This window comes from Seriola aureovittata, chromosome 2 (assembly GCF_021018895.1).
Source record: "Seriola aureovittata isolate HTS-2021-v1 ecotype China chromosome 2, ASM2101889v1, whole genome shotgun sequence".
Taxonomy (NCBI): Eukaryota; Metazoa; Chordata; class Actinopteri; order Carangiformes; family Carangidae; genus Seriola; species Seriola aureovittata.
In genome coordinates, this window is record NC_079365.1 from 6,710,965 (window position 1) to 6,735,165 (window position 24,201).

At 39.8% G+C, this 24,201-nt stretch overlaps 1 protein-coding gene across 11 annotated transcripts in view; it reads left to right on the forward strand.

The window, feature by feature from the left end:
- Positions 1–24,201, forward strand: part of itpr1b (inositol 1,4,5-trisphosphate receptor, type 1b) — an 87,656-nt gene that overhangs the window by 6,286 nt on the left and 57,169 nt on the right. For 8 of the 11 annotated variants that reach the window (XM_056397917.1, XM_056397848.1, XM_056397865.1 and 5 more), the window contains exons 4-33: positions 9,089–9,204; positions 9,315–9,401; positions 10,278–10,436; positions 12,319–12,417; positions 12,602–12,685; positions 12,863–13,009; positions 13,144–13,248; positions 13,455–13,499; positions 13,599–13,628; positions 14,153–14,307; positions 16,931–17,030; positions 17,109–17,269; positions 17,471–17,612; positions 17,700–17,858; positions 17,952–18,124; positions 18,548–18,667; positions 19,239–19,430; positions 19,779–20,030; positions 20,125–20,266; positions 20,357–20,510; positions 21,257–21,450; positions 21,542–21,680; positions 21,788–21,842; positions 21,943–22,108; positions 22,254–22,421; positions 22,531–22,602; positions 22,688–22,825; positions 22,937–23,062; positions 23,200–23,400; positions 23,585–23,836. In XM_056397917.1, the coding sequence (XP_056253892.1) occupies positions 9,089–9,204; positions 9,315–9,401; positions 10,278–10,436; positions 12,319–12,417; positions 12,602–12,685; positions 12,863–13,009; positions 13,144–13,248; positions 13,455–13,499; positions 13,599–13,628; positions 14,153–14,307; positions 16,931–17,030; positions 17,109–17,269; positions 17,471–17,612; positions 17,700–17,858; positions 17,952–18,124; positions 18,548–18,667; positions 19,239–19,430; positions 19,779–20,030; positions 20,125–20,266; positions 20,357–20,510; positions 21,257–21,450; positions 21,542–21,680; positions 21,788–21,842; positions 21,943–22,108; positions 22,254–22,421; positions 22,531–22,602; positions 22,688–22,825; positions 22,937–23,062; positions 23,200–23,400; positions 23,585–23,836 (4,133 nt within the window). The remainder of the gene's footprint in view (positions 1–9,088; positions 9,205–9,314; positions 9,402–10,277; positions 10,437–12,318; positions 12,418–12,601; positions 12,686–12,862; positions 13,010–13,143; positions 13,249–13,454; positions 13,500–13,598; positions 13,629–14,152; positions 14,308–16,930; positions 17,031–17,108; positions 17,270–17,470; positions 17,613–17,699; positions 17,859–17,951; positions 18,125–18,547; positions 18,668–19,238; positions 19,431–19,778; positions 20,031–20,124; positions 20,267–20,356; positions 20,511–21,256; positions 21,451–21,541; positions 21,681–21,787; positions 21,843–21,942; positions 22,109–22,253; positions 22,422–22,530; positions 22,603–22,687; positions 22,826–22,936; positions 23,063–23,199; positions 23,401–23,584; positions 23,837–24,201) is intronic. The other 3 variants (XM_056397858.1, XM_056397882.1, XM_056397912.1) reach the window with 1 other exon arrangement.

Sequence of the window (24,201 nt, forward strand, 5' to 3'; positions counted from 1 at the left end):
CCTCCACCCTCCATCAAAAGGTGCTTTTACTCAGTTTAAATTCAGAGGCTGGATTAAAATAAAGTCACTCTTGCGTTCCTGAAAGCATGTTGAGATGGTGATGGTTCTATTGTGTGGTTTGTAGCATCTGTTTGAAAAAAGTTTGACTGTAGTTATGATCACCTGGTTAGCAACCGTGTCTACGGGTGTTGTTGCATTCAGATATGCTCAATGGTAACAAAAGGCCTAAGACACACCATCATACGACCAGCAGGATTTTTTATGACAAATTCTAACATGAGCGTGTCACTACAGAAATGGACTATCATCTAACCAGAGGCCAACAAGTGTAGCTAAGTGTATTTTCACATTGGCTGCCAGGTCTGCTGGCAGGTTCCTTAGCGAGGTCTTTAGTAAATGAATTAAGAGTGAAATGACGCAATTGCCAATGTCAGATCCATCTACTTGGAACAGTGTTCCTTCCAAATTGATTAAATTCAATTGAGCGTTTTTATATATGGGAAGCCTCGTACGACCTTATCTAACATTTCCCTGTCACTGACATAATTGATGCTCTGTTGTGTCATCCTTGAGTGATGATAAGCAGGAAGAGGATGAAGCACACACACACACACACACACACGAACACAAACACAGTTAGAGGGGGACTCACTGTAGCTGTAGATGACTGTATTCTCTATGATTCGTTTACCATCCATAAACGTGAACATTACTTAATTTTAGTCACAACCTGACTTGAATCTCTGAATCAGAACTCTGCAGTATGAAGCCATTTATGACTGAAAATTCAGATAACTGTAGCAAAGTCAATTGGCTATTTGGTTTAAGAAGGCCAATAAAGAGAAGAGAAGCCATTTTTTGACAGCATGGTCTCTAACATAGTTTGTTTATATCAGTGGGATATATATCAACACCAATGCAATGCATTGATCAGGATAAATCTTTAATAACAAGTGATCAGAACTGAGAATCTGAAAATGTTATCATTAGAACCCTGTAATGAAATACAGATGTAAAACAGCTTTTGTACCCCGCAGCAAGAAACAGCAGAGCCCCCCTACTGTGTGTTTACATTTTAACTGCTTTCAATAAAGGAGGAAGTTTTATTTTATGGCCCACAGAGGGCAGACCTTTTTAGATTGATATATCTCTTCTAGTCTAGAAAAACTCACAGTCATGTTGTCCAGAAACAAGTAATACCCTTCTACCTTCTAGACATGTGTTGCTGGATCTCAGGATGAAAGGTTTCTGTCAGGTGGAGTTAAGCACCAGCCCCATGACTGCAACCTGCCACTAAATCTTAACATCTAATAACAGGCTTTAACCTGCAGCATGAACATGATGTTAACATGATGACAACACAGAATAGCTAGCAGCCATGTGGCTTAAAATACAATATCTTTTTTTGTGAAGACCAGGAGCATTTGTGTAGTTGATTTGTTTCAGCTTCTCTAACTATTTAAACTACGGCTGAACGATATGCAGCAAAGATCATACTGCAATTATTTTGGAAGATTATGCGATAGCGACGAGTCAAGATTTTAGTGGGAATGCTAATTTTTGCATTTAGTTTTCACTGACAAAAAAATATAAAAATGATAATGGAGTAATTTTTGTTGGGTCTTGTACCAAACAAGTACCTTTATCAAAAAAATTGCAGCTCCTGCAATTTGGATATTGCACCATATTGCGATTTCTATAATATTTCAATTAATTGTTCAGCCCTAAACTAAACTATTATACAAGTTGTACAGAGGGTCACCGTTGTATGCCTCTGAAATGAGACCAGCTATTGAAAGAATGTTTCATTTAAACATTTTCAACAGTCCGAAAGAGGTGCTCTCAAGACTGTTTAGTGTATCTCAAGAAAAAAGCAAGAATTTTTTAGGCACTTCTTCTTCTGTCCATCTTCTGTTCCATATTGTGACTCCTGAAATTTACTGTACATGTGACTCTTTTTGAGGTGTGTAGATGCAGGTAAACATCATCAGCCAGTAGATTTTATACAGGTATAAAGACATGATGGATGGAGACTATCCCATGTAGACACTGCCTTAGCATACAGTAGGTGAAGGGGAGGATAGCAAAAACAACCTTTTTGAAATGTAAGTTTTGAGCTGTTGCTGAGACTATAGCAGAAACATGCTGAACTGAATGGTAATTTCTTTTTAATTTTAGGGTATAAAATGTCGTTTTCTAGTGTTTTTATTGGATCACAGTGTATTCTAACACACTTTCAATGTATTGTGGTCCAATACAATAGCACCACAAAATATGGCCTCAAAAAGTACCACAGAGTTGAGTCAATAGAGAAATAATAAGTCCAAGTCTGAGTAATAGCTATAATTTATGCAAGCTTTTGTTGGTTGCAGAGCCATTGTACTGCATCACATTAAATAGCACAGGTGCTTCTGATTTTATAAGAATAGAAATAGTGATTTGCAGTGTGGCAGTTGTTCTATTGATTGTTCTCTATCCAACATTGTTTATTGGACAGTGCGTCTGGGTGCGCCTTGTTGATATGATTTTGCAGTTCCAGTAATTATGCATTAGTTGTTTCACAGCAGGTGCAGTGTGTGGCTGTTTATCAGAAGCAGGATTATTTTACATGGATTTTTCTGAACTGAAACAACTCTTACATGTCTGCCAGACCAAGAGACAACCTTGATGTTTGAACAGCACAGTGTGCCCTGCTGGAGTTTGATAAAGGCATGACCAATAAAGGCTTATTCAACAATGTCAGAGTGAGTTCATCATGTAAAGTAAGAAGAATCCCTTTCTCCAGTCAAAGTGATGGTCTGCCTCACAGAAGCCACAGTTTAAAACAAATTAAAACAGGAGCAACTTGAAGGTATAGCACTGTGGAACAGTGTCTTTACCTCTTAAGTAACTGAGTCACCATTGCACACTCCACGGCAAAGGCGGGTCCTATTAGGGTTCATACAAGGGTGTATTTCACATATCAACCCAGAAGTGCTCAAGCCGCTTCAATTATAGTGGTAACTCGAGAGTTACCACCAAGAGTGGATTGTGTGTTTATGACACACACAAAGTAAACATTACATCCTGAGCTGAAACCTGCATTAAGAGAGGGGCGTGTTAGATGTAATTCACCAATTATAAGTGATGGACAAAAACAAGTGTGCAGATTCTATTTATTTATATCTATATGGATATAATAATAAGACAAATGAATGACTTAAGGCCTAAAATTGTAAATTTGAATTTGATATAATTCAGTTTACAATGATAGTAGACATTGTGCCCACTGTATGAATGGCTAATTTAAGAAAGAGTTAATGGCCTCCCTATAAGATGACCTCTGTGTGTGCTGCGTGGTATTTGCCAACCCTCTACATGCTGTGTAGGTTTGTCACATGCTCTTTCACATCTGTCACTCTTCTTCTGTGTTTGCATTTGCTGACTGTTCTACTATAGACAAACTAAATAATTCAGATTTTTTTTTGACCGATGCTCAAACACAGGGGATTTGGCTTCGTGAACCTTTGTAAGTTGCCTCATGTTTCTTTGTAAACAGCAGACATATGACGGTAACATTTGCATTTTGTTTTAATAATGTAATTGTCATTACAATACTACGGCTATCAACCCTTTTTCCATTAGATGTTCACAGTAGTTTGTGTATATTTTATATAACTGGCTCACTGTAGTAAAGGTATGTAATTGTGACTCTGCCTTTTTTCCAGTGAAACCAATTAGCACCAATTAGCAGATAAGGCGAGAGAGTAAATTTTCATCTAAGTCATTATTTTTTGATTTTATATATATATATATATATATATATATATATATATATATATATACATATTCTCTACCACAACTGATGCTCTAACAGTCCAATTACAGGTTTATTCATTGTGTTATATGCTGTTATGCTACATGCTGTACTAGCTTTGCATTCAGCAGTGTTTGTGCCACTCTCCTGTGCCAGCAAGTGGTGTATAAACTGAGTGGTTAACAGATAGGTAACTGTATTTTATGGATTTAAACAAGCCACCGCCTTTCCAGTTGAGGATGCAAAGAAACAACTTCACTTGTCAGTTTCTAACCGAGCTATTCAAATTATATTCAAAGCTGCGGTTTAACACCACAGAACTGCAGTAACAGCAGAGTGACACTGGCCAAACTGACCTAGCATATAATTCACAATTGCAATAGCAAAAGTAGACCATCTAAAGTAGGCAGCAATAAATAATTAAAACTGCATCGTGCCACATGTTTCACTTTTCTTTAATTTTGAAGATTCTTTTATTTAAAAACATAGTTTTCACATTACATATAATGGCATGTTTAGATGTGTACAAGAGTCAGGTCGGTATAATAAAGATTTAAAGGTATTGTAAGGTTGTAGACTCTCCCCTCTTATTAATACCAGTGTTAGACAGAGGCAAAGTGTACCGGGACTAAATCCTAACGTCCCTGTTGAGTATTAATAGCACACTTAAGCTATTTAAAAAGTCTGTATTGTACTGTACTGTAGCACAGCATCTAAATCTGATAAATGAAATGATGTAATGTGTATTGAATCTTGGCAGTGATACAGCTCTGGGTTCACAGATACCTTGTTAGCCAAGCTTACAGATTGTCACTTGTGTTGGTGCTATGTGCTGCGCATCTTGTTGTGTGCGTGACTCTGTACGCACTGTATTGTGTGAGAATTGCAGGGATTGTTTTGTGCAAAGGGATGGAAAATTAAAGCTTTTTATTTAAGCAATATTCAATTAATCATTAAAGGCTCATAAAATATAAAATAGGGATAATTTCTTTGGTATAAAGTAGTTCCAATGAAAACTGTTGCCACTGTGTTCTGTGGATTATCCAGGGTTACCTGGACGTTGTCTCTAGTAGATTTTTGCTAAATATTTTAATGTGGTGTGTTGCACTGTGGTGGTGGCAGAAATCCTAAAACCAAGTTTTTAATTTTGGTGAAGTGGCCTTTAAATGAGGTCACCCAGTAAGTAAATGTACATAAATCTGTCATAAATTTGATAATACAAAATAATAGTATCACTCAGAATTACTGCTCCAGCTGGCAAACAAAATTCAAAAGATTAAATATATATACATTTTTCACAATTAGCAGGTTTTTCAAGATGACACAAATTACTGAGGTGCAACCTATTCTTATATCAACCAAAACAAATCACTGTCTGTCTATCAGGTGGAAAACCAAAATGAGCTTCCCTGTCTTCCAGACAATGGACTACATGCTTTTTATATAAAAATATGTTTGTTCTTAGTAATTCCTTGCTGATAAAGTTTGTCAGAGATGCTTAGGAGTAAACTTCACATCACAGCTTCATACATTGTTTCAGACTGGACCCAGTTAACAAAGCCAGCTATGAATACATCAGCATCGTGAAGATGAAAACTCTTTGAAGTTTTCAGCTTTATTTGTATTTGGGACTGATTAACGGTACAGTTCATCCAAACTACAAAATTGAATAAATAAACAAATCTCTGCTCTAAGTCATGTAGATAGCTCTGTTGTTTACAGAGATTTCAAAATCTTTTTCACAGTTAAAAGAAAAAGAAAAACAAAGAAGTTGCAGTCAGTAACAAATCATCTTAGGACATGTATAAACAGGAGTCTTACAAGAACCATGTCTGTCAACTGTTGTCTACACCTCATTGCTAATGAGTAGTTAGGTCTTATAAAGAAATCAGAGCGTGGCTGAGTAGAAGTTTTTCATCACAAACTTAGTGAAGAAGGAAATGGAAAGTAAATCAGGTGTGAAAAAACCATCTACCATGAGGCTGGTGTTTTGTTTCATAGGGGAAGTAACTGAGAAGCATGGGAGCCAGTCAGTACATTTACATTCACATTTGGCAGACGCTTTTTATCCAAAGTGACTTACAAGTGAGGAAGCAGATTACAACAACAAGCCACTGACTGACACAGGATAGAGTGGTTGTGACCAATGGCAGAACAGGAGGTGGGTATGTACAAAACAACGCACCTGCCGTCTGCAAGCTTGAAAGGGTCAGGCTCGGGTGGAAGCTTGAAAATATTTTTCAGAACATTGAGAATTTTTTTTTCTTTTTTGCATAATTGCAAAGTCTGCCTTGCTGCCGAGTCCAACCCTCATGTCACTGTTTCGCTTACTGTACATTGTACTTTGGCATGTGAGAAATAAAACTTAGAACTGCTGTTTAGTGGCAGCATCACTTATACCTGAAACATAAAACACAATAATATAGTCATGTATTATTTACAACAAAAACATCTGAAACAGAAAATACAACAATATATTATTATATTGTTTTATATTCATTTATATCTTTATTTATCTACCTTTATTTAATTCATTTATCACTACCTGTACAATAAACACTCATAACTGACAGGTGAGTCTCACTCAGCTGTAATATCCACCTCTTTAAAATGTGACACAATATACTGTGGGATTCTAAGTAGAAAGTAGTCCACATGTTGTTGAAGCTACTTTCTCCACTCCATGGTGGACATTTTTCAAGTCAGTATATATATGGCATCATTTTCACACATAAATAAAATGAAGGACAGTGAGTATAGTGCACTGCACTCAGTCACAGCCCTTTGCTACCTTCTAGCTGCTCAGTTAATTAATTAAATATGCACCATTAGTGAAATGGTGTCAGAGGTTTTTTGAGCAACAATACACAGTCAAAATATTGTAGACTACACATAGGAAAAAAAATGAATGAGAGCAAAAGACAAAATTGTATTTGTCACTGTTGCGCAGTAACAGTGAGAGATAACTCAGCACAGCAGCATAGTTGTTATTGGTGACATTTATGTGTTTCCCCTGCTGGATCGTGTGTGTTTTTATTTGTATTTTTATTAAATTGGATGAGCCATAAAATAAATTTATAGCCATAGTTGTAAAAATATTATGAACATTTATTCTCTGTGCTATTCAACAAATAATTCATTAAGCTACATTTCCCCCTCATCCTTTTTCCCCTGGTCAGTGGTGTACACTCATACCCCAAATACCTCATTCCCCTATTTATTTTTGGCTTATTTATTGTCTTCTTTTCTCCTTAACCCCATTTGCTCATTGCTGCCAGGCAGATGTTCTCCCAGTGCCCCATTTTCTCCATAAGACCTTGGGCTCCTCTTTTCTTGTCCTCCTTCTTTCACCCTGTGCCCCTTGAGGTCTAATCCCTGGACACTCTTGTGTTGGCTACATTTTTGACAGACGATGCCAAAGTGACTATTTTTACCCTGGTTATGGCCCATAAGGTCCCATGTTCCAGTTAACATATACCTACACTGTGTGTGTATATGAAGCTGCTGAATACGAATTAATGAAACATATTCATATCCTGTCTAGTGATTTTTAGTAGCCCTGATTCCATCTGCATCGTTCTCTTCCCGTTGAAACAGATAATGTAGAGCCCCAAAAAGGGCTTCTGGCAGATATGTGTTATATGTGTGAAATGAGGTGTGTGGTTTTGGCAGGAAGTCTGGACTGACTGTGTGTAGTATGTCTGTGCATCAACAGTGAATATCAGCTGGCCCAGTAGCTGCCGTTGTTAACCCACAAAGTTTTTGTTTGTGTTGTTGAGATGCCAAGTTTCATCAGTGATGTTGCCATTGTTAATCTTCTCTTATCTCTATAATTATTTTGTATTAATATGTTTTGTCATTTATAAATAGTATAATAACATTAAATCATGATTAAGAATCAACATTAATACATTTACATGTTTGCAAACTGACTAGTTAGTAGGAACAGAAATAAGTTTAGCATGAAAAAGGGAAAAAAAATACTCTTGTCCAATTTAGCTCCTTGGACCAAGATTCTTTTGGGGCCCCTGGAGGAAAGCTGACTCCTCTGCTTGTTTGGTATTCCACGCTTCTGATCTCTGACGCTGCTGCAACCAGATCTGCACCATTTCATATCATATATTCTCATTGTAGGGCAGAGAAGAATAATGTTTCCCACAAAATTTTGGAGGAAGTAAGCACTAGAGGAACGCCCACAGAATACCCTGTACGGAGAATGATTGAGCTTTTTGTAGTAAATTTAAAAGCAGCATTTCCATTGGATTTTAGTTTCTTGTGTGCAGATGGAAATTTTTACCTAATAGTGAGCAGGTAGATGGATATACAATATAGTAAATTTCAAGGCAATCTGGCCAGTAGTTGTCAGAACCGACCAACTATCTGACCAACACTGTAAGCCATACAGCCTGCTGATGATTTATAAAAATAATAAATATTGTACAACAAAAGTATAATCAGTGCCATCACTAATATTGATATAATATTGGACAAAGTGGATTATGTAGAGCCTGACGAGTGGCAGGTTGAGTACTATTATTGCCTGAAGCTTCAGGTTAACTAGCTAATCAAGGCTTGCCCAGTTTTGTTTTCATCAGAATTTGTTTTACTGTTTTACTCTTATAAAAGTTCTCATTTTGTTACAGTTGAGGTAAAACTAGTGGCCTTCTAGCGGTAGTTAAAAGTGACAAAGTCTAAGTGTTAACATGATTTTTATATCTGTTTTCCAATTTTCTGTTTTCCCAAATTTTGGATTTGGTCTTTTGAGCTGCACCTCTATATGAGCCATATATAAGTCTTGCTATTACTACATAGCCAGCATTAGCATTAGCAGCTGTTTACTTTCCAGTCTTGCTGAGAGCTTCAGCCATTACTGACAACAAGACAAAAATAGTAATATGCCATCTGAGCAGAGCTACTTTTTCAGAGCAGCCTGGACGTTACAGTGACTCGGTATCAGAAAGCTATGAGATGTGCTGACTGTGCCAGGGCTAGCTGGTTAGCATGCTAACTTCAGTAGACGAAAAGATGTGATAGAAATGGAAGCAAAACAATAGAAGCTTTCCACCTCTGGAGACAGCTCTTGGTGTGGAGGAATAAAGGAGTAATTTGATGCTGAACTCATAATATTTCTTCTGTACTGAAAAGTAAACAGCTGCTAATGCTAACAATGGTTATGTAGCAATAGCAAAACTTACAAATAGCTCCTTTAAGATGGGCTCTGTAGAAATAAGCATTAATATTATATGATGAGGTTTGGATTTTGACTTCTCTCTTCTTGTCTCCTTTCCACAGACTGCCTTTTCAAACTGTGTCCTATGAACAGATACTCAGCACAGAAACAGTTCTGGAAGGCGGCAAAACCTGGAGGCAACAGCACCACTGACACAGTCCTCCTTACCAAACTCCATGTAAAACTAATACCATTCTTTCCAGAGATATTAAATAATTAGTATGTGGAAACACATACTATGCTGTATGATTGCTTTCTGGAGCATCTCTGTGCCTTTTTCTGTGTTAGCATGCCGCTGACCTGGAGAAGAAGCAGAATGAGTCTGAAAACCGCAAGCTGCTGGGAACAGTCATCCAGTATGGAAATGTCATTCAGGTGCGTTAAGGAACCCGTGAGATAAGGTGCTGTGGTTAACAGAACTGTTGCAGTATTTAACACCATGTATGACACTGTGTGCTTGATAATACTGACTGCAATTCCGTTTTAATGAGTCAGTTTTAAATAATTGCTACAGCACAAAGGTGTGCTATGAGCTTATCTTGTTTTGGTCATTGATCACAGGAATGGTTTGCACACAGGTATTAGATCATCTGAAACCGAGAATGGTCATGCATTCCTGCAATGTGACCTGCACCAGGATAATGGCACATATTCTGTAGAAAGTTCAAGTTGCAATGGACTGTCATTCCAGTAATAAAGTGAACTTTAATTGGTTCCTGTCTAACTGTAGGAAATAACTTTACACATATATTTAAGAGAATGTCTTTGCAAAGGTGGTCTTAATCCATAAGATACTGTATAAGCTTCATGAAGTCTACTCTGCTGTCTAAACTCACTGGTTTTAACAAGATATATCATGTTGTAGGATGAAGTTGAGCATTAAGTTAGGTAAACTGTGGGCCTCAAAAATCTTTAGAGCTTATATGATTACAGGAAAGTTGGTAATAGATTATTTTGGACATGTCTGGGGACTGTTGATTAAATGGGTGAACAGCAGAGGTCATGAGAAGCATTTAGATAGAAAGTTTCGAGTACTTGAATAATTTAGAGAAGACATAAAGATACCAAACAGTTCCAGGGATGCATATTTTCACTGAAGTGTTCCCTTGGGTCCTGCTGTGCCAGCCTGTGACATATTTCTGTCTTTGTTTATTTGAGTCACTGTAACTCTTTCCACTGTCAGCATTATGTCACTGATAGTGGCTGTGTGCCTTTGTAACCATGTAAGTCAAACTCTTGTTTTGCCAACAGTTGCTGCACTTGAAAAGCAACAAATACCTGACAGTGAACAAGCGCCTACCTGCGCTGTTGGAGAAAAATGCCATGAGAGTTACTCTGGACTCGGCGGGAAACGAGGGATCTTGGTTCTACATCCAGCCCTTCTACAAGCTGCGATCCCTGGGAGACAGTGTGGGTAGAGCGGGGTGTTGTGGGATTCAAATTAATTGTGCTCTTCAGGAGAAATTAAGCATGTATTTTTAGACTTTCAACAGGGTTTGAAAACAGAAGTCACATGGACTGGCATATAGCTTGGTTTTATAAGACGAGGTGAATTTAAGATGAAATATAAATGAGACAAATAATAATAATGGGCACCAACTCAGGCTACAGTTTGCCCTTCCTTATGTTGTGTAAACCTCAAGTAAGCCCTCTTGAACTGTCCTTTTAAGTACAGATAGATAAGATACAGTGCATTCACAGTGTCAACTGTGTATTTTGAGATGCTTGAATTCATTTGGCACATGTTGTATTACCTGCCCAACAAGGCAAGAGAATATAAAACACATGCACAAAACATGACTGGGTATCTAGAATTTCCGTGTATTGAATTATTAAAAAGCCTGAACGATGTGTTTGCATCATGAGTTTCCTTGCAGATTGCAGGGTCAGTTTCATAGATAATATTTGGTAACTAAGGCATGAGGATGAAGACCCTCATATCAGTTGTAGCAAAGTATAGGCTCATAAGAGGTTTGTGCTGATTGATAATTAATAAGAATAAATTAAGGATCTTTATTGAGTAAGATATGCATAACCTCTGCTCATCATGCTGCAGTTTGTGCTTGTGGCTAATGTAAATTGACAGAGTTTAAGTTGGCTAAGTGGCAAATGAGGTTATATTTTATCAATTGCCATCGGAAAACTTGCCATCTGCGTTGGATCCGTCTTAACTATTAAGGAATAAGTGGCAGCCCCAGTGCAGAGCTTGGTGACCGAATGATTCTGTGACCAGTGTCTGGGTCAAAGGCAGAGGTAGTAGAGAGGCAATAGGCTGTGTAATGACTTTGTGAAAACATGAAGATTTTCCCCCAAGGTCCAAGTGTGCACTGTTTCTTAGCTGGAATAATTACGAAGAGTAGAATTTGGCTTGTGTTGCTTGTATTTGAAGCCAATACGAGATTAAGATTATGGCTGACTCCAAACTGCTCCTCACATCCAAAAGTAATATACTTGAGATTCTTGCCTGTACACTGTGGATCTCTTGAAGAGTTCATCTTAAAATGTTGTGCATACAGCGGTGTGAGCAAGCGCTAATAAATATTTATTCATTGTTGCTGCTTAGACCGCCACATATTTGTTTGTGGTTGGTGCATGATGCTCAGGGTCAGGGCAACACTGTCAATGATTCTGTCTGAGCCAGTTATTCGCACACAATATGGTCCACTACTCCCCCTAGTGTCCATCTAGAGACTAGCATGATCCAGTGTTCCCAGATCTCCCACACCTTCATGTTATGTTCATCTTGTGAGGAAAGGTAATAGCAGTTTTGAAGAATGATGGCTGATATCTTGGGAAGTGACATACTTACCTGTTGGAATTTAAATGTAGTGCTCAATCCACCACAGTTTCCCTTTAGAGCAGCAGTATTTCACTGGATGAGTCTGTATTTAAATGTTAATTGGAAGGACACTTATGATGTTGTTATGTTGTTCACACTAACATGCTTAAATAGCACTTGTACCCCTTTAGTTGATCTCCTTGCACTTATTTTTAGTAATAATAATAATAATGATGGCACAGCAATAGAAATGAAATAGCAAGTACAATACATACAATACAAAATAAATTACAATAAATATAATTGCATAAAATAAATGATTGTATTGAATGCTAGTGTTGGAGTTAAACAGAATAGGCAAGTTTGAAGAGATGTGTGTACTAAATGGATGAAGTGCTTAGTAGTTCCACCGAGGTCTCCTACTGCACTGAAGCTTTAGTGATGTCCCTCACTGATAAGTGGCTTTGGATAAAAGTGTGTAAATGTAAAAGTTTATATTTATTCCACCTGCAGGTGGTGATTGGAGATAAAGTGGTTCTTAACCCTGTGAATGCGGGACAGCCTCTACATGCCAGCAGCCACCAGCTGGTTGACAATCCAGGATGCAATGAGGTACATGAACACTTACAGGGCTGTACAGTAAATAAGACAACGGATGGGTTGCACACTTGCTTCATTAAAGTGGAAGATAAAATGTTGGTTTAACAGCGTACATTGTTGACAGGGCATTCAAAAATCAAAGGTGAAATGACATTTCTTAATCTTTCGTTTTTTTTCTGTCTCCTCTGTCTATCAGGTTAATTCTGTAAATTGCAACACGAGTTGGAAAGTTGTTCTGTTCATGAAATGGAGTGACAACAAAGAAACAATACTCAAAGGGGTAGGTACCCTCATATTTTTATAGAACATCAATTTATAACATACAATTTTCACATATATTTGCATATACCTTAATTAACTGGCTACAAAGACATTAAAAAAATGAAAACACGTTAAAGATGGTAAAAACATACGTTGTGAAACATAGGTTTCTTTGTGTGTGTGTGTGTAATTGCAGGGTGACGTAGTGCGGTTGTTCCATGCAGAGCAGGAGAAGTTCCTCACGTGTGACGATCACAGGAAGAAGCAGTATGTTTTCCTTAGAACCACCGGCCGGCAGTCTGCCACCTCTGCCACCAGCAGCAAAGCACTGTGGGAAGTAGAGGTTAGCACAACATGTTCTTCAGATAAACCCTAATTATGTTTTTGAAGTTTATGCCATCGTGCTTTTTCTAAGTATAGTTAATGCAAGCCAGGATTAATTCATGGCTTCTTTTCCATGTCTTATATCACTACCAGGTGGTCCACCATGACCCATGTAGGGGAGGTGCAGGCTACTGGAACAGCCTGTTCAGGTTTAAACACTTGGCCACAGGGTGTTACTTGGCTGCCGAGATGGGTGAGGTGTGTGTCAACTTCTCTCACCTTCTTATCTGATATCGATATAATTCCTGACTCGTGCATACAGTTCATGGGCTCTCATATGTGTCTGACATAGCAGCATGACTTTTAGTTTAAATCAGCTGAATACTCTGACAGGGTTGGTCTAGAGCCATGAGGTGTAGTCGTACAGGGATGTTAGATATGTAACATGTGGGTGTGTTTCCCAGGTGAACCCAGACTTTGAGGAGGAGAATGCTGAGCAGCGGTCCTCGGTAAGTCAGTCTGATCTTCTTCCATCTGAGTGTGTAGCATTGTCACGCTATCGATCTAATCTGTTCTCTTCTGTGGTGGATCTTTGCTTTCTGCTCTAGGTGGTGGACTTCACACCCTTTAATTTCCAGGTACCATCATGTAATCTTTATTTGGCTGCAGTAAACTAGCCCAAGCGCCTGTCATTGTCTTCTTGTGTCTGCTGCTTTATTGTCCACTTTATCTATTGTCACCCTCAATTTCCAATAACTTAACTAACTTTCATTTTGGTTGCGTGTGACCTCTTTTAGTAACGGTAGATTACCACAGGGTGCCACCATGCAATCACCTCAGCTGATCCATGCCTCACAATAAATCACCACTAGGTGGCAGTGTTGTACAAACCAATACCAACCTAATCTGAGCTTTTGTGTGCAGTTGTAGTTTTCAACTATGTGCTAACAAGGCCCAATGGTCTGTAGTGATGACTGAAGTTGAGCTCTGATTTGTATAATATGAGTCAGGAGGAAGAACTGATAAGTGGGGGCTGGTAGTGCATACCCCCCTGCCTCATCATGGTTTGGGATCAATAATGTATCTATCACTGGTCTCGATTCATTCACTGTATGTAGCCAGTGCTCTGCACCCTCTCACTGCGCGTTTTTTCCTGCTGCAGCTGGATGCAGATAATGAAGCACTGCGTGGTCGTCTGCGAGCTCCGCAGGAGAAAATCATGTACACCCTGGTGCCAGTTCCCGACGGCATGGATATATCCTCCATCTTTGAGCTGGATCCCACCACACTGAGAGGCGGGGACTCTATGGTGCCCAGGTATAATACACGTAAACACAACCATGCATATGGAACTCCTAACTCCCACATAATATTCAGATATCACAGAGGAAGTACGTGACCTATGTGACAAACATGATCACAATCATTCTACTACAACTGCACGTAGTGGTTTGTGTGTGTGTACAATGCTCAAGGCTGATAAATACCTGAACCATCAGTGTGCAAAGAGACAGCAGGAAAGTGTCAGTGACCCCTCAAAGGGAAACTTGTTTCTGCTCTTTAATGGAAAAATAACATCAAGTAATATTTTCCAATTGGGGGCAAATGGGTGGAATGACAAATAACTCACCACCACATTGTCTAATCTGACAGACCACAGTGATGTCAAGACTATCACAAATCAAACAGTGGCAATGGTAAAGTTTTGACTCATGTGTAGAGCTGAAGGGGAATTTGGAACATCAGTAGGTAGGGATTTTCTGAGAGTCTGTTTTGCAACTATGGACAAAACCTTTGGTCTCTGATGTCGAGAACCACAAATAGCAGGAGAGAGAAGACGGCGAGATTGTCTTGTGTGTTAATGTGAATTTCCTCGTGCTGGTCACAGTGAGATGGTACAAACATGAGCCAAGGAAAGTCCCTGCATGGCATGAGACAGGAAACCATTGTAGTAAAGAGACATGGATAGAAAATCCTTGAACCAGATGTGTAAACAATGCGTATGTCTTCACACATCATCTAGTAGACAAATGCTTTATCAGGAAATCCGCTCAGTGCTCCCACTACGTACTTAATTATATGATATTTCATAGACTTGCGGGTAAAAGCAGGGTCTTTGTAACGCTGCGTTGGCTTACCCGTGTCCCTGCTGTATACTTTCAGGTTCACTCTATAATAAGCCTCTGATTTGTTCCTTTATTCTTGTTGACAGTATTGTGTGAGAGGGAAAGTAAGTTCTAAAATTACAATAGCGTATTTGTCCCTGTCACTGCACATCAGATAAGAACAGAACCTCTACCCCTCGTGTCAAAGCCCCTATTGTGTCATATCGTCAGGTGCGTGCCTGTAAGCTGCAGGCTACTGCTGCTAGCCCCTCCCACTCCTACCTGAAATAACCCCATCCATCAGACTTTAGCCAGGGCACTAATTAATGCCTGGAAGAACTGGTACACAAAGGTAAGCCTGTTAGCTTTAGTGGGCAGTTATGTAATACCTGCCATGAATATGGCTACTGTCTGATGTCTGTGCTGAGGGCCTGACAAGCAATACACACCTGCTCACACACACACACACACACACACACACACACACACACACACACACACACACACACGGAGCAGGCCGGATGCTTTGAGAATGAAGGACGGACGTAATTGGCTCAGACTTTACTACGTGTAAATTTTTAGTGTTAAATGGAGAGATGATACTGTACAGGTCACTGCTGGCTAATCTGTAGTCATGCCACTCACTCTGCTGATGATGGCCATTTTAAGCAGTGTCTTCCCTACCCAGGCAGTTTGTTTACATAACTACATACTTCACTTGTTACTTCTGAGAGAAACGGATACACTAATATACACTGATGTACCACTTTATTCACCTGTATCATATCTACAATGTGCCATAAGTCCTGTCTTTATGACGCACATAATCTTCTGTTTGTGCTGACGTTGTTTCACAGAGGTGTTGATTTATGAGAATTTTATCATCATTTATGAGGCCTTAAGAATTGGTGGTGGATGACAGGTTGTGTTATTATAATCTGCCACTTTCATGTATGTAAATGCAAATCAAGTGAACGTTATGAAGTTGGTTAAATTATATCATCCTCAACCTCATCAAAACACATACTGACACTACTACTGCTGCTGGTAATAAAGTAATAAAAAAATATATATATATATATAAATGAAAGTTTCCTTCTTTCCTTTAGTTCAACTTTTTATGCACATCAGTATATTTTTTTTAAAGTATATTTTTTGGGGCTTTTATGCCTTTAATGGACAGCACAGTGGAGAGGGACAGGAAACGGGGAGGCAGAGAGAGGGGGAATGACATGCAGTGAAAGGCCGTCCGATGCGGGATTCGAACCGGGGCCAACTGCAGCGAGGACTGTAGCCTCTACACATGGGGCGCCTGCTTAAACCACTACGCTACACGACGCCCCACATCAGTATATTTTAACTATGACAATAGAGACAAAATGTCATAGAATCATTAAAATTGAAATGTTTTATTCCCTTGGGAACATAAATATCTTCAAATGTCTTAGCAACTGGACCAACAGACTGTGAGACGTGTTCTGTGCTAAAGTTAATATTTTTAGAGGAAATGAAAAGAGTTCATCTGAGCCTTCTTTCACTTGTCTCCTGATTACTTCCCCACAAACACAGGTGTAAATTGTGCTAAGACAAAGCTCTGGTTATCTGACCAAATTATTTGAAAAAGGAAGAAATCCGTTTCTCAGTAAATGATAACGTAGACTCTGAGCCATGTCCAGTAGCCAAAAGTTTAAACAAGTCCAAAGTAGTTTCCCATCAGAAAAGACACTTTGATGAGACCAGTGGCTGTTGATGGCCATTCGTGCTTTGACAATTGTCCTGCTCCAGCTTGATTTTATTGTTCTGCGATCTCAGACACTTTCCACTGTTACTTCTAGGAGCTCCTACGTCAGGCTAAGACACTTGTGCACTAACACGTGGGTCCACAGCACCAACAACCCCATCGACAAGGAGGAGGAGAAACCTGTTATGTTACGGGTGAGTAGCCGATGACCGGGTCAAGATGTGTAGCACAGCCAAGGTTCTCTGAACACTAAAAACTATTGATTTTTCCAGATTGGAACATCGGCAGTAAAAGAAGACAAGGAAGCCTTCGCCATCGTACCAGTGCCGCCAGCAGAAGTGCGTGATTTAGACTTTGCTAATGATGCAAGTAAAGTGTTGGCATCTATTGCTGGCAAGCTGGAAAAGGGTACCATAACACAAAATGAAAGGAGGTATGTAGGGGGAAATATCCACAGCAGACTTTTTTAATTCTTAATGATTATTTGTTTTGTATATAGTGTTTCATGTTAATTGTATATATTTCTTTGTAAATATCTAATGGAAGGAAAATCACTGAAAGAGCTGCTGAATTTCTGTTATTGAAGTACTCTGTAATGTTTTACCGAGATGTTTTGACTTGTGCACTTCTCCAGGTTTGTGACAAAGCTTCTTGAAGATCTAGTTTTCTTTGTGGTGGACATCCCCAACAGTGGGCAGGATGTTTTGGAGATCATGGTTAACAAACCCAACAGAGAAAGACAGAAACTCATGAGAGAGCAGAATATCCTTAAACAGGTTGGTTTTAAACTCCCGGAGACTGTAACTGTTCAAGTTTGTGTTTAACCACATTTTGGGGGTTAAAATTTTCCATTTCCATTGCAGATTTTCAAACTTCTGCAAGCCCCCTTCACAGATAGTGGCGATGGCCCCATGCTTCGATTGGAAGAACTTGGAGACCAGCGCCATGCTCCTTTTAGACATATTTGCAGGCTGTGCTACAGAGTGCTGCGCCATTCCCAGCAGGATTACAGGAAGAACCAGGTGGGTGGACACAACAGCACCACTCTGACCCTGACTTTTAATGAGTTTTTCTTTGTAGTAACTATTTTCCGTCTTCTTTCTGTTTTATTACAGGAATACATAGCCAAACAATTCCGCTTCATGCAGAAGCAGATAGGATATGACGTGTTAGCAGAGGACACAATAACAGCTCTGCTACACAACAACCGGAAGCTGCTGGAGAAACACATCACTGCTGCAGAGATAGACACATTTGTCACTCTAGTGAGGAAGAACCGGGAGCCGAGGTGAGGCTCACATGACGGGACAGGCCCCTTCTGGTATCATAAAACGGGCGGTTGTCAGTTTGGGTCAGATGTGTTTGTATAACATCTCCTAAGGAATTTAAATCTATGTAAATATATTCAAATTTGTGCAGAGGGGTACAAGTGTAGCTGCTTGTGACTGACCTTGGCGTGGCAGGCTATTTGCAGTTGGTGTGTGATTCTGCTGTCTTGTCAAGTGTTTTCAATGATATGTGAATCAGGCTGATCCAGAAGGTTGAATAAAGGAGGCCTTCACATAGTGTTAGAGAAGTGGAGTGCACATTAGTATTTCCAAGTACTTTTTTTAACCTTTACTTTACTTACCTGACTTCAGACTGTCGTATAATCTGAAACTGGCCATGCATAGTCTATATAAATATTTCATGTTTTGTGATCTGTACCCAGGTTTCTTGATTACCTGTCAGATCTCTGCGTGTCCATGAACAAGTCCATCCCTGTGACACAGGAGCTAATTTGCAATGCAGTACTGGACCCTACCAATGGTGACATCCTCATTGAAACCAAGTGAGCTCCTCGTTTTTGTCAAAGGTCCCATATTGTATAAAGTGAGATTTCCATGGCTTTTTGATTATAAAGCAGGTCTAGGTTCTCTGTTGATACTGTGAAAGTATCAAAGCGCTCAGTCCACACAGAAATGCACGCAGCCTGAAACTGAGCCTTAAAACAAACTGTCAGGACTTCTGTAACTTTGTGATGTCACACTCAACCATTCCTCAAGCCCTGCCCACCTGGACCCACCATCCAACCTTGTAGGATTTGTTTACCTGAAATCTGCTATGTTTTTATTCAAACACTCAGAAAACAGGCAGCCAGTTTGAAGAGAAGCTCAGAGCTTCCTTTCTTCTGATTGGCTCACCAATCTGTTGTTACGAGAGATCCAGAGAGAAGCCTGAGAGAGGAGATGTAAAACTACACTGTGATAGTTTTTGGTTCTTAAAACCATAAATATATCTTCTTATGGATCAACACAAATAAAACAACAGCAAAGTGTAAAATATGGGACCTTTAAGTATCACGGTTTTAGCTGCTAAGCTGAAATGAGCTGTTTTGCCGTAACTTTTGAGCTGTTACCCAGGTTGGTCCTGTCGAGGTTTGAGGTTGAGACGACAACAAATGGAGAGAACCCAGTGGAGGCAGAGGATGAGGAGGAGGTGTGGCTGTTCTGGAAAGACAACTGTAAGGAAATCCGGAGTAAGAGCGTCAGGGAGTTGGCCCAGGATGCAAAAGAGGGCCAGAAGGAGGATCAGGAGGTGGTCAGCTACTACAGGTGAGATGTCTTTAGCTATACACATATGAATTTATTGTATATATGCTGTTATAAAATCATATTAGACTGATTTTAACATTAATCTGAAGGGGAATGTTTTTCAAAGTAAGCTTGTATAGTGCATTACAATCCAAAACAACTACATGTGTACATTGTAATTTTGAAATATTGCACATTTAAAGTTTGACTTGTATCTGATGGAACTATGACCTTTTTTTGAGAAAATAAAATAATAACACCACACAGGCACAAAGTAATATTCAAGAATAATAAGTATGACCATAACTAATTTCTGATTAAAAAGACAAAGCTCTAAAAATTCCAAACTCGCATGATATTTCCTCTTAGGTGCCAACTGAACCTCTTTGCCCGGATGTGTCTGGATCGTCAGTACCTGGCCATCAACAAGATTTCCGGTCAGCTGGATGTGGATCTGATCTTGCGCTCTATGTCTGATGAGGACCTGCCATTTGACCTGCGGGCCTCATTTTGCCGCCTGATGCTGCACATGCATGTGGACCGTGACCCTCAAGAGCAGGTTACGCCCGTCAAATATGCTCGTCTTTGGTCTGAGATTCCCTCCAAAATCGCTATTGATGAGTGAGTTCATCTCAGGAATTTAATTGACTTGTATTTCCCTTGTGAAGATGTCATCTCTTAGACGTGTTTCTCCTTTAATTGTCTAATTACGCAGCTATGACAACGATGGAACCACCAGAGATGAGATCAAAGAGCGGTTCTGCCTCACAATGGATTTTGTAGAGAACTACCTGAGAGAGGTGGTGTCGCAGAATATTCCCTTCTCTGACAAGGAGAAAAACAAGCTCACCTTTGAGGTATTGCCTCTTTGTGGATGGTATGAACTGAATTGGTCATATTGGTTTAATTAAATAATAAATCATGGTTTTGACTTCTCTTGTCTGTAGGTAGTGAACCTGGCAAGGAACCTCATATACTTTGGTTTCTACAACTTCAGCGACCTGCTTCGACTGACAAAGATCTTACTGAACATTTTAGACTGTGTGCATGTCAGCACCATATACCCCATCAATAAGATTGAGAAGGGAGAGGAAAGCAAAGGTAAACATCCATTTCCATGTGTTGTCACTTTCTTTCCCTTAGTCTCTGACTTTTCTTGCAGAGACATATCATTGAGTGACTGAAAAAACTGGTTAACTGGTAGCAATGAATCACAACTAAATCTTCATAGATGTGTTTTAAAAAGCAAAATGTCAAGAAACTGAATCTGACACCGAGATTCCAGTGTGGTAAAGTTCTGTAAAAGATCATTCCACACGAATATCCACCATTCCTATGAATTTAAATGTTATGCCGGTAACACACTGCCTGCACTCCGTGTGCGTGGCAGCTGTGTCACTGCTACTGCCAGCTTTTTCTTTCTACATAGAGTTTGCCTTGGATAATGACATCAGCAGGTTACTCGAATGTACTCGAATGAAATTCATTTCTAATTTATTTTTGACAGAATATGTCACTATAATGCTACTGTCTCCACATGCAGTTGCTATTTATATTTTTTTTATGTCAGTGTCATTTTCAGATTCAGCCTAGACATAGACAACTATAGTGAAAGGTGTCAATCTTATGTAATGTTGCTCGTATGATGTCAATAGGTGTTTTCCGTCTCTATTTTTGCTGGGATCCGCGTGTGTCACATATTACAAATTGGCGAGATGCAGGAACTCTGTCCGTTCAAACCCGTTAACAATGGGTGCTGCAATGATAACCGACGTTCTGTAGCCGTCAAGCACACACCACGCAGCCAATGTGTTCCCAGCCTTTACTCCTTGGTTTATTTGCTGTAGGTGGCAGCAATGTGATGAAGTCCATCCATGGAGTCGGGGAGCTCATGACCCAGGTAGTGCTGCGAGGGGGCGGCTTGTTGCCCACCACACCAACTCATCAGCCAGAGGGAGACGTGGTTAAAACCCAGACTGAACCAGAGAGAGAAGACATCATGGTCATGGACACAAAGCTTAAGATCATTGAGATTCTACAGGTAGCGATGCACAGGAACACTGCTTCTTCCTCAAACCCAAACACTGAGCCCTTTTGTCTGAGTTGTACCATTTTTTTCTGTTTTCCTGCAGTTTATTTTGAATGTGCGGCTCGACTACAGGATCTCATGCCTGCTCTGTATTTTCAAACGTGAGTTTGATGAGAACAACCCACAGGGAGACAACACTGCCAGTCAGAATGGAACCAATAATGTCACAGGTCAGATGCCAGGTATGGATCCACATGATTTTATTACTTACACATTTTGACCCATATGAATACTAACATTGATTTATTTGAAGTTTATTTGTTCTGAAAACTGCTTTGACTGACTCTAGGAAATCTTGACTTTGAGAACATTGAGGAACAGGCAGAGGGGATCTTTGGAGGAAGGTAATCCTGATAATCTTTGCTAATCTTTACAAAAGCCTTTTTTGAAGCAAGATGAAGGAAGATGAAAGTTTATGTAATTTTTGTTCCACTGTCTTCACAGTGAGGAGAACACTCCACTAGATCTGGATGACCATGGTGGTCGTACCTTCCTAAGGGTCCTGCTGCACCTGACCATGCATGACTACCCTCCTCTGGTGTCTGGAGCACTTCACCTGCTCTTTAGACACTTCAGCCAGAGACAGGAGGTCCTCATGGCCTTCAAACAAGTACGCCCCACCACTCTTCAACACTCCCTTTTAATATCTGACTATGCACACATTTATATTTAAGTGCAGGACTAGAAACCTTAAAAGGTATGGATTTCTTACCTGAAGTTTGTACATATATACATCTCCCTTCACTTCATGTTAGGTCCAGCTGCTGGTGACAAGTCAGGATGTGGACAACTACAAGCAGATCAAGTCAGATCTCGACCAGCTGAGGTCCATTGTGGAGAAGTCTGAACTGTGGGTGTACAAGAGGCAAGGAGAGGATGGGATGGACGGAGATGGACCTTCAGAGTCTGACAACAAAAAGAAGGTACAGTGTATGATAACCTGAAAACATGACAACTCATGAAAAGGCCTCAGTATAGATTGTAGTGGAGTAATGCTATAAAACCTCTTCTCTTCTGCTTCTTGTTTTGCAGGGGGATTCACTCTGTTCTGACAAAAAGAAGACAGAGAGCACCAGCAGTTACAACTACAGGGTTGTAAAAGAGGTATGATCATACGTTTATTAATCTTGTACGTTCATGTTTGTGACCTGTTATCTGTCATTAAAATCCTCCTGCTGTTTGTCTTCAGATCCTGCTGCGCCTCAGTAAGCTGTGTGTCCAGGAGGGGAGCTCAGGGAAGAAGAGTAAGAAACAGCAGCAGAGGCTGCTGAGGAACATGGGAGCTCACAGCGTGGTGCTGGAGCTCCTGCAGATCCCCTACGAGAAGGTGCCACATCACATGCAAAATAATTAGGATTTACACTTTTACACATTTACATTTTCCCCATTCATTTAATCTAAATGAAAAATAAGTCTTGCTCCATGTTGTCTGCATTAGGGTGAGGATGTGCGAATGCAGGAGATCATGAAACTGGCTCACGAGTTTCTGCAGAATTTCTGCGCAGGGAATCAGCAGAACCAGGCTCTTCTCCACAAGCACATCAACTTGTTTCTTAATCCAGGGGTGAGTAGCACAGGGTTACTCTGAGTGATTGTTTTCTACAGTTGTTACAGTTCTGTTTTCACAATGCTATGTGAAATGTGAAACTCACACATCAGTACTAATTTTGGCAGATTTTCCTTTTGCTCTCTCTCTTCCAGATCTTAGAGGCAGTCACCATGCAGCACATCTTCATGAATAACTTCCAGCTGTGCAGTGAGATCAACGAGCGTGTGGTCCAACACTTTGTCCACTGCACTGAGACTCATGGTCGTCACGTCCAGTATCTGAAGTTCCTGCAGACCATAGTGAAGGCTGAGAACAAGTTCATTAAGAAATGTCAGGACATTGTCATGGCTGAGGTCTGTTCTATGATCTTTATTAGAAAAAACAAGTTAGTATTGATAGTAACACCACAGTCATTGAATTAAAGCAGAAAGAGAGAGAGAAAAACGTTAGTGACACTAATAGATATAGAAGTTACTGGTGGAAGTGATTTACTGTAACACTGACTACACGTCTTGTTACTGTGATGTCCCCACTCAGCTGGTGAACTCAGGCGAGGATGTCCTGGTCTTCTACAACGATCGCGCCTCCTTTCAAACACTAGTCCAAATGATGCGCTCGGAGCGGGACCGCATGGATGAAAACAGCCCTCTGATGTACCACATCCACCTGGTGGAGCTGCTGGCTGTCTGCACTGAGGGCAAGAATGTGTACACTGAGATCAAGTGTAACTCCCTGCTGCCCCTCGATGATATTGTGCGGGTCGTCACCCATGAAGACTGCATCCCTGAGGTGTGAATTAAGAGTTTTATTTATCTATTTTAAAGTCAAATACATTATTTACATATATTCTGCATTTTTTTGCACTGAAACAATGTTCAGTATCTTGTTCAGTATCTTGAAAGTTGAAATGAGGTTAAAGTGCAGGTTTTCAACTTTGAAATGATCAGCCGTTGTCATCAGTGTTATCATTACTAACAAAATAGGTCACGCTGTGTGTGGTATTTGCGTTTGGATTACGTAGCTTTCATATCTGAACAACAAATAACATGGTAGACCTGTACTGGAAAACAGGAGAGCTTCACTTGTTAAGATGAAACCCTTTTGACATTTGAACAGATCAATAGGGCATAAATGCATTAAAGCCATGAACAGAA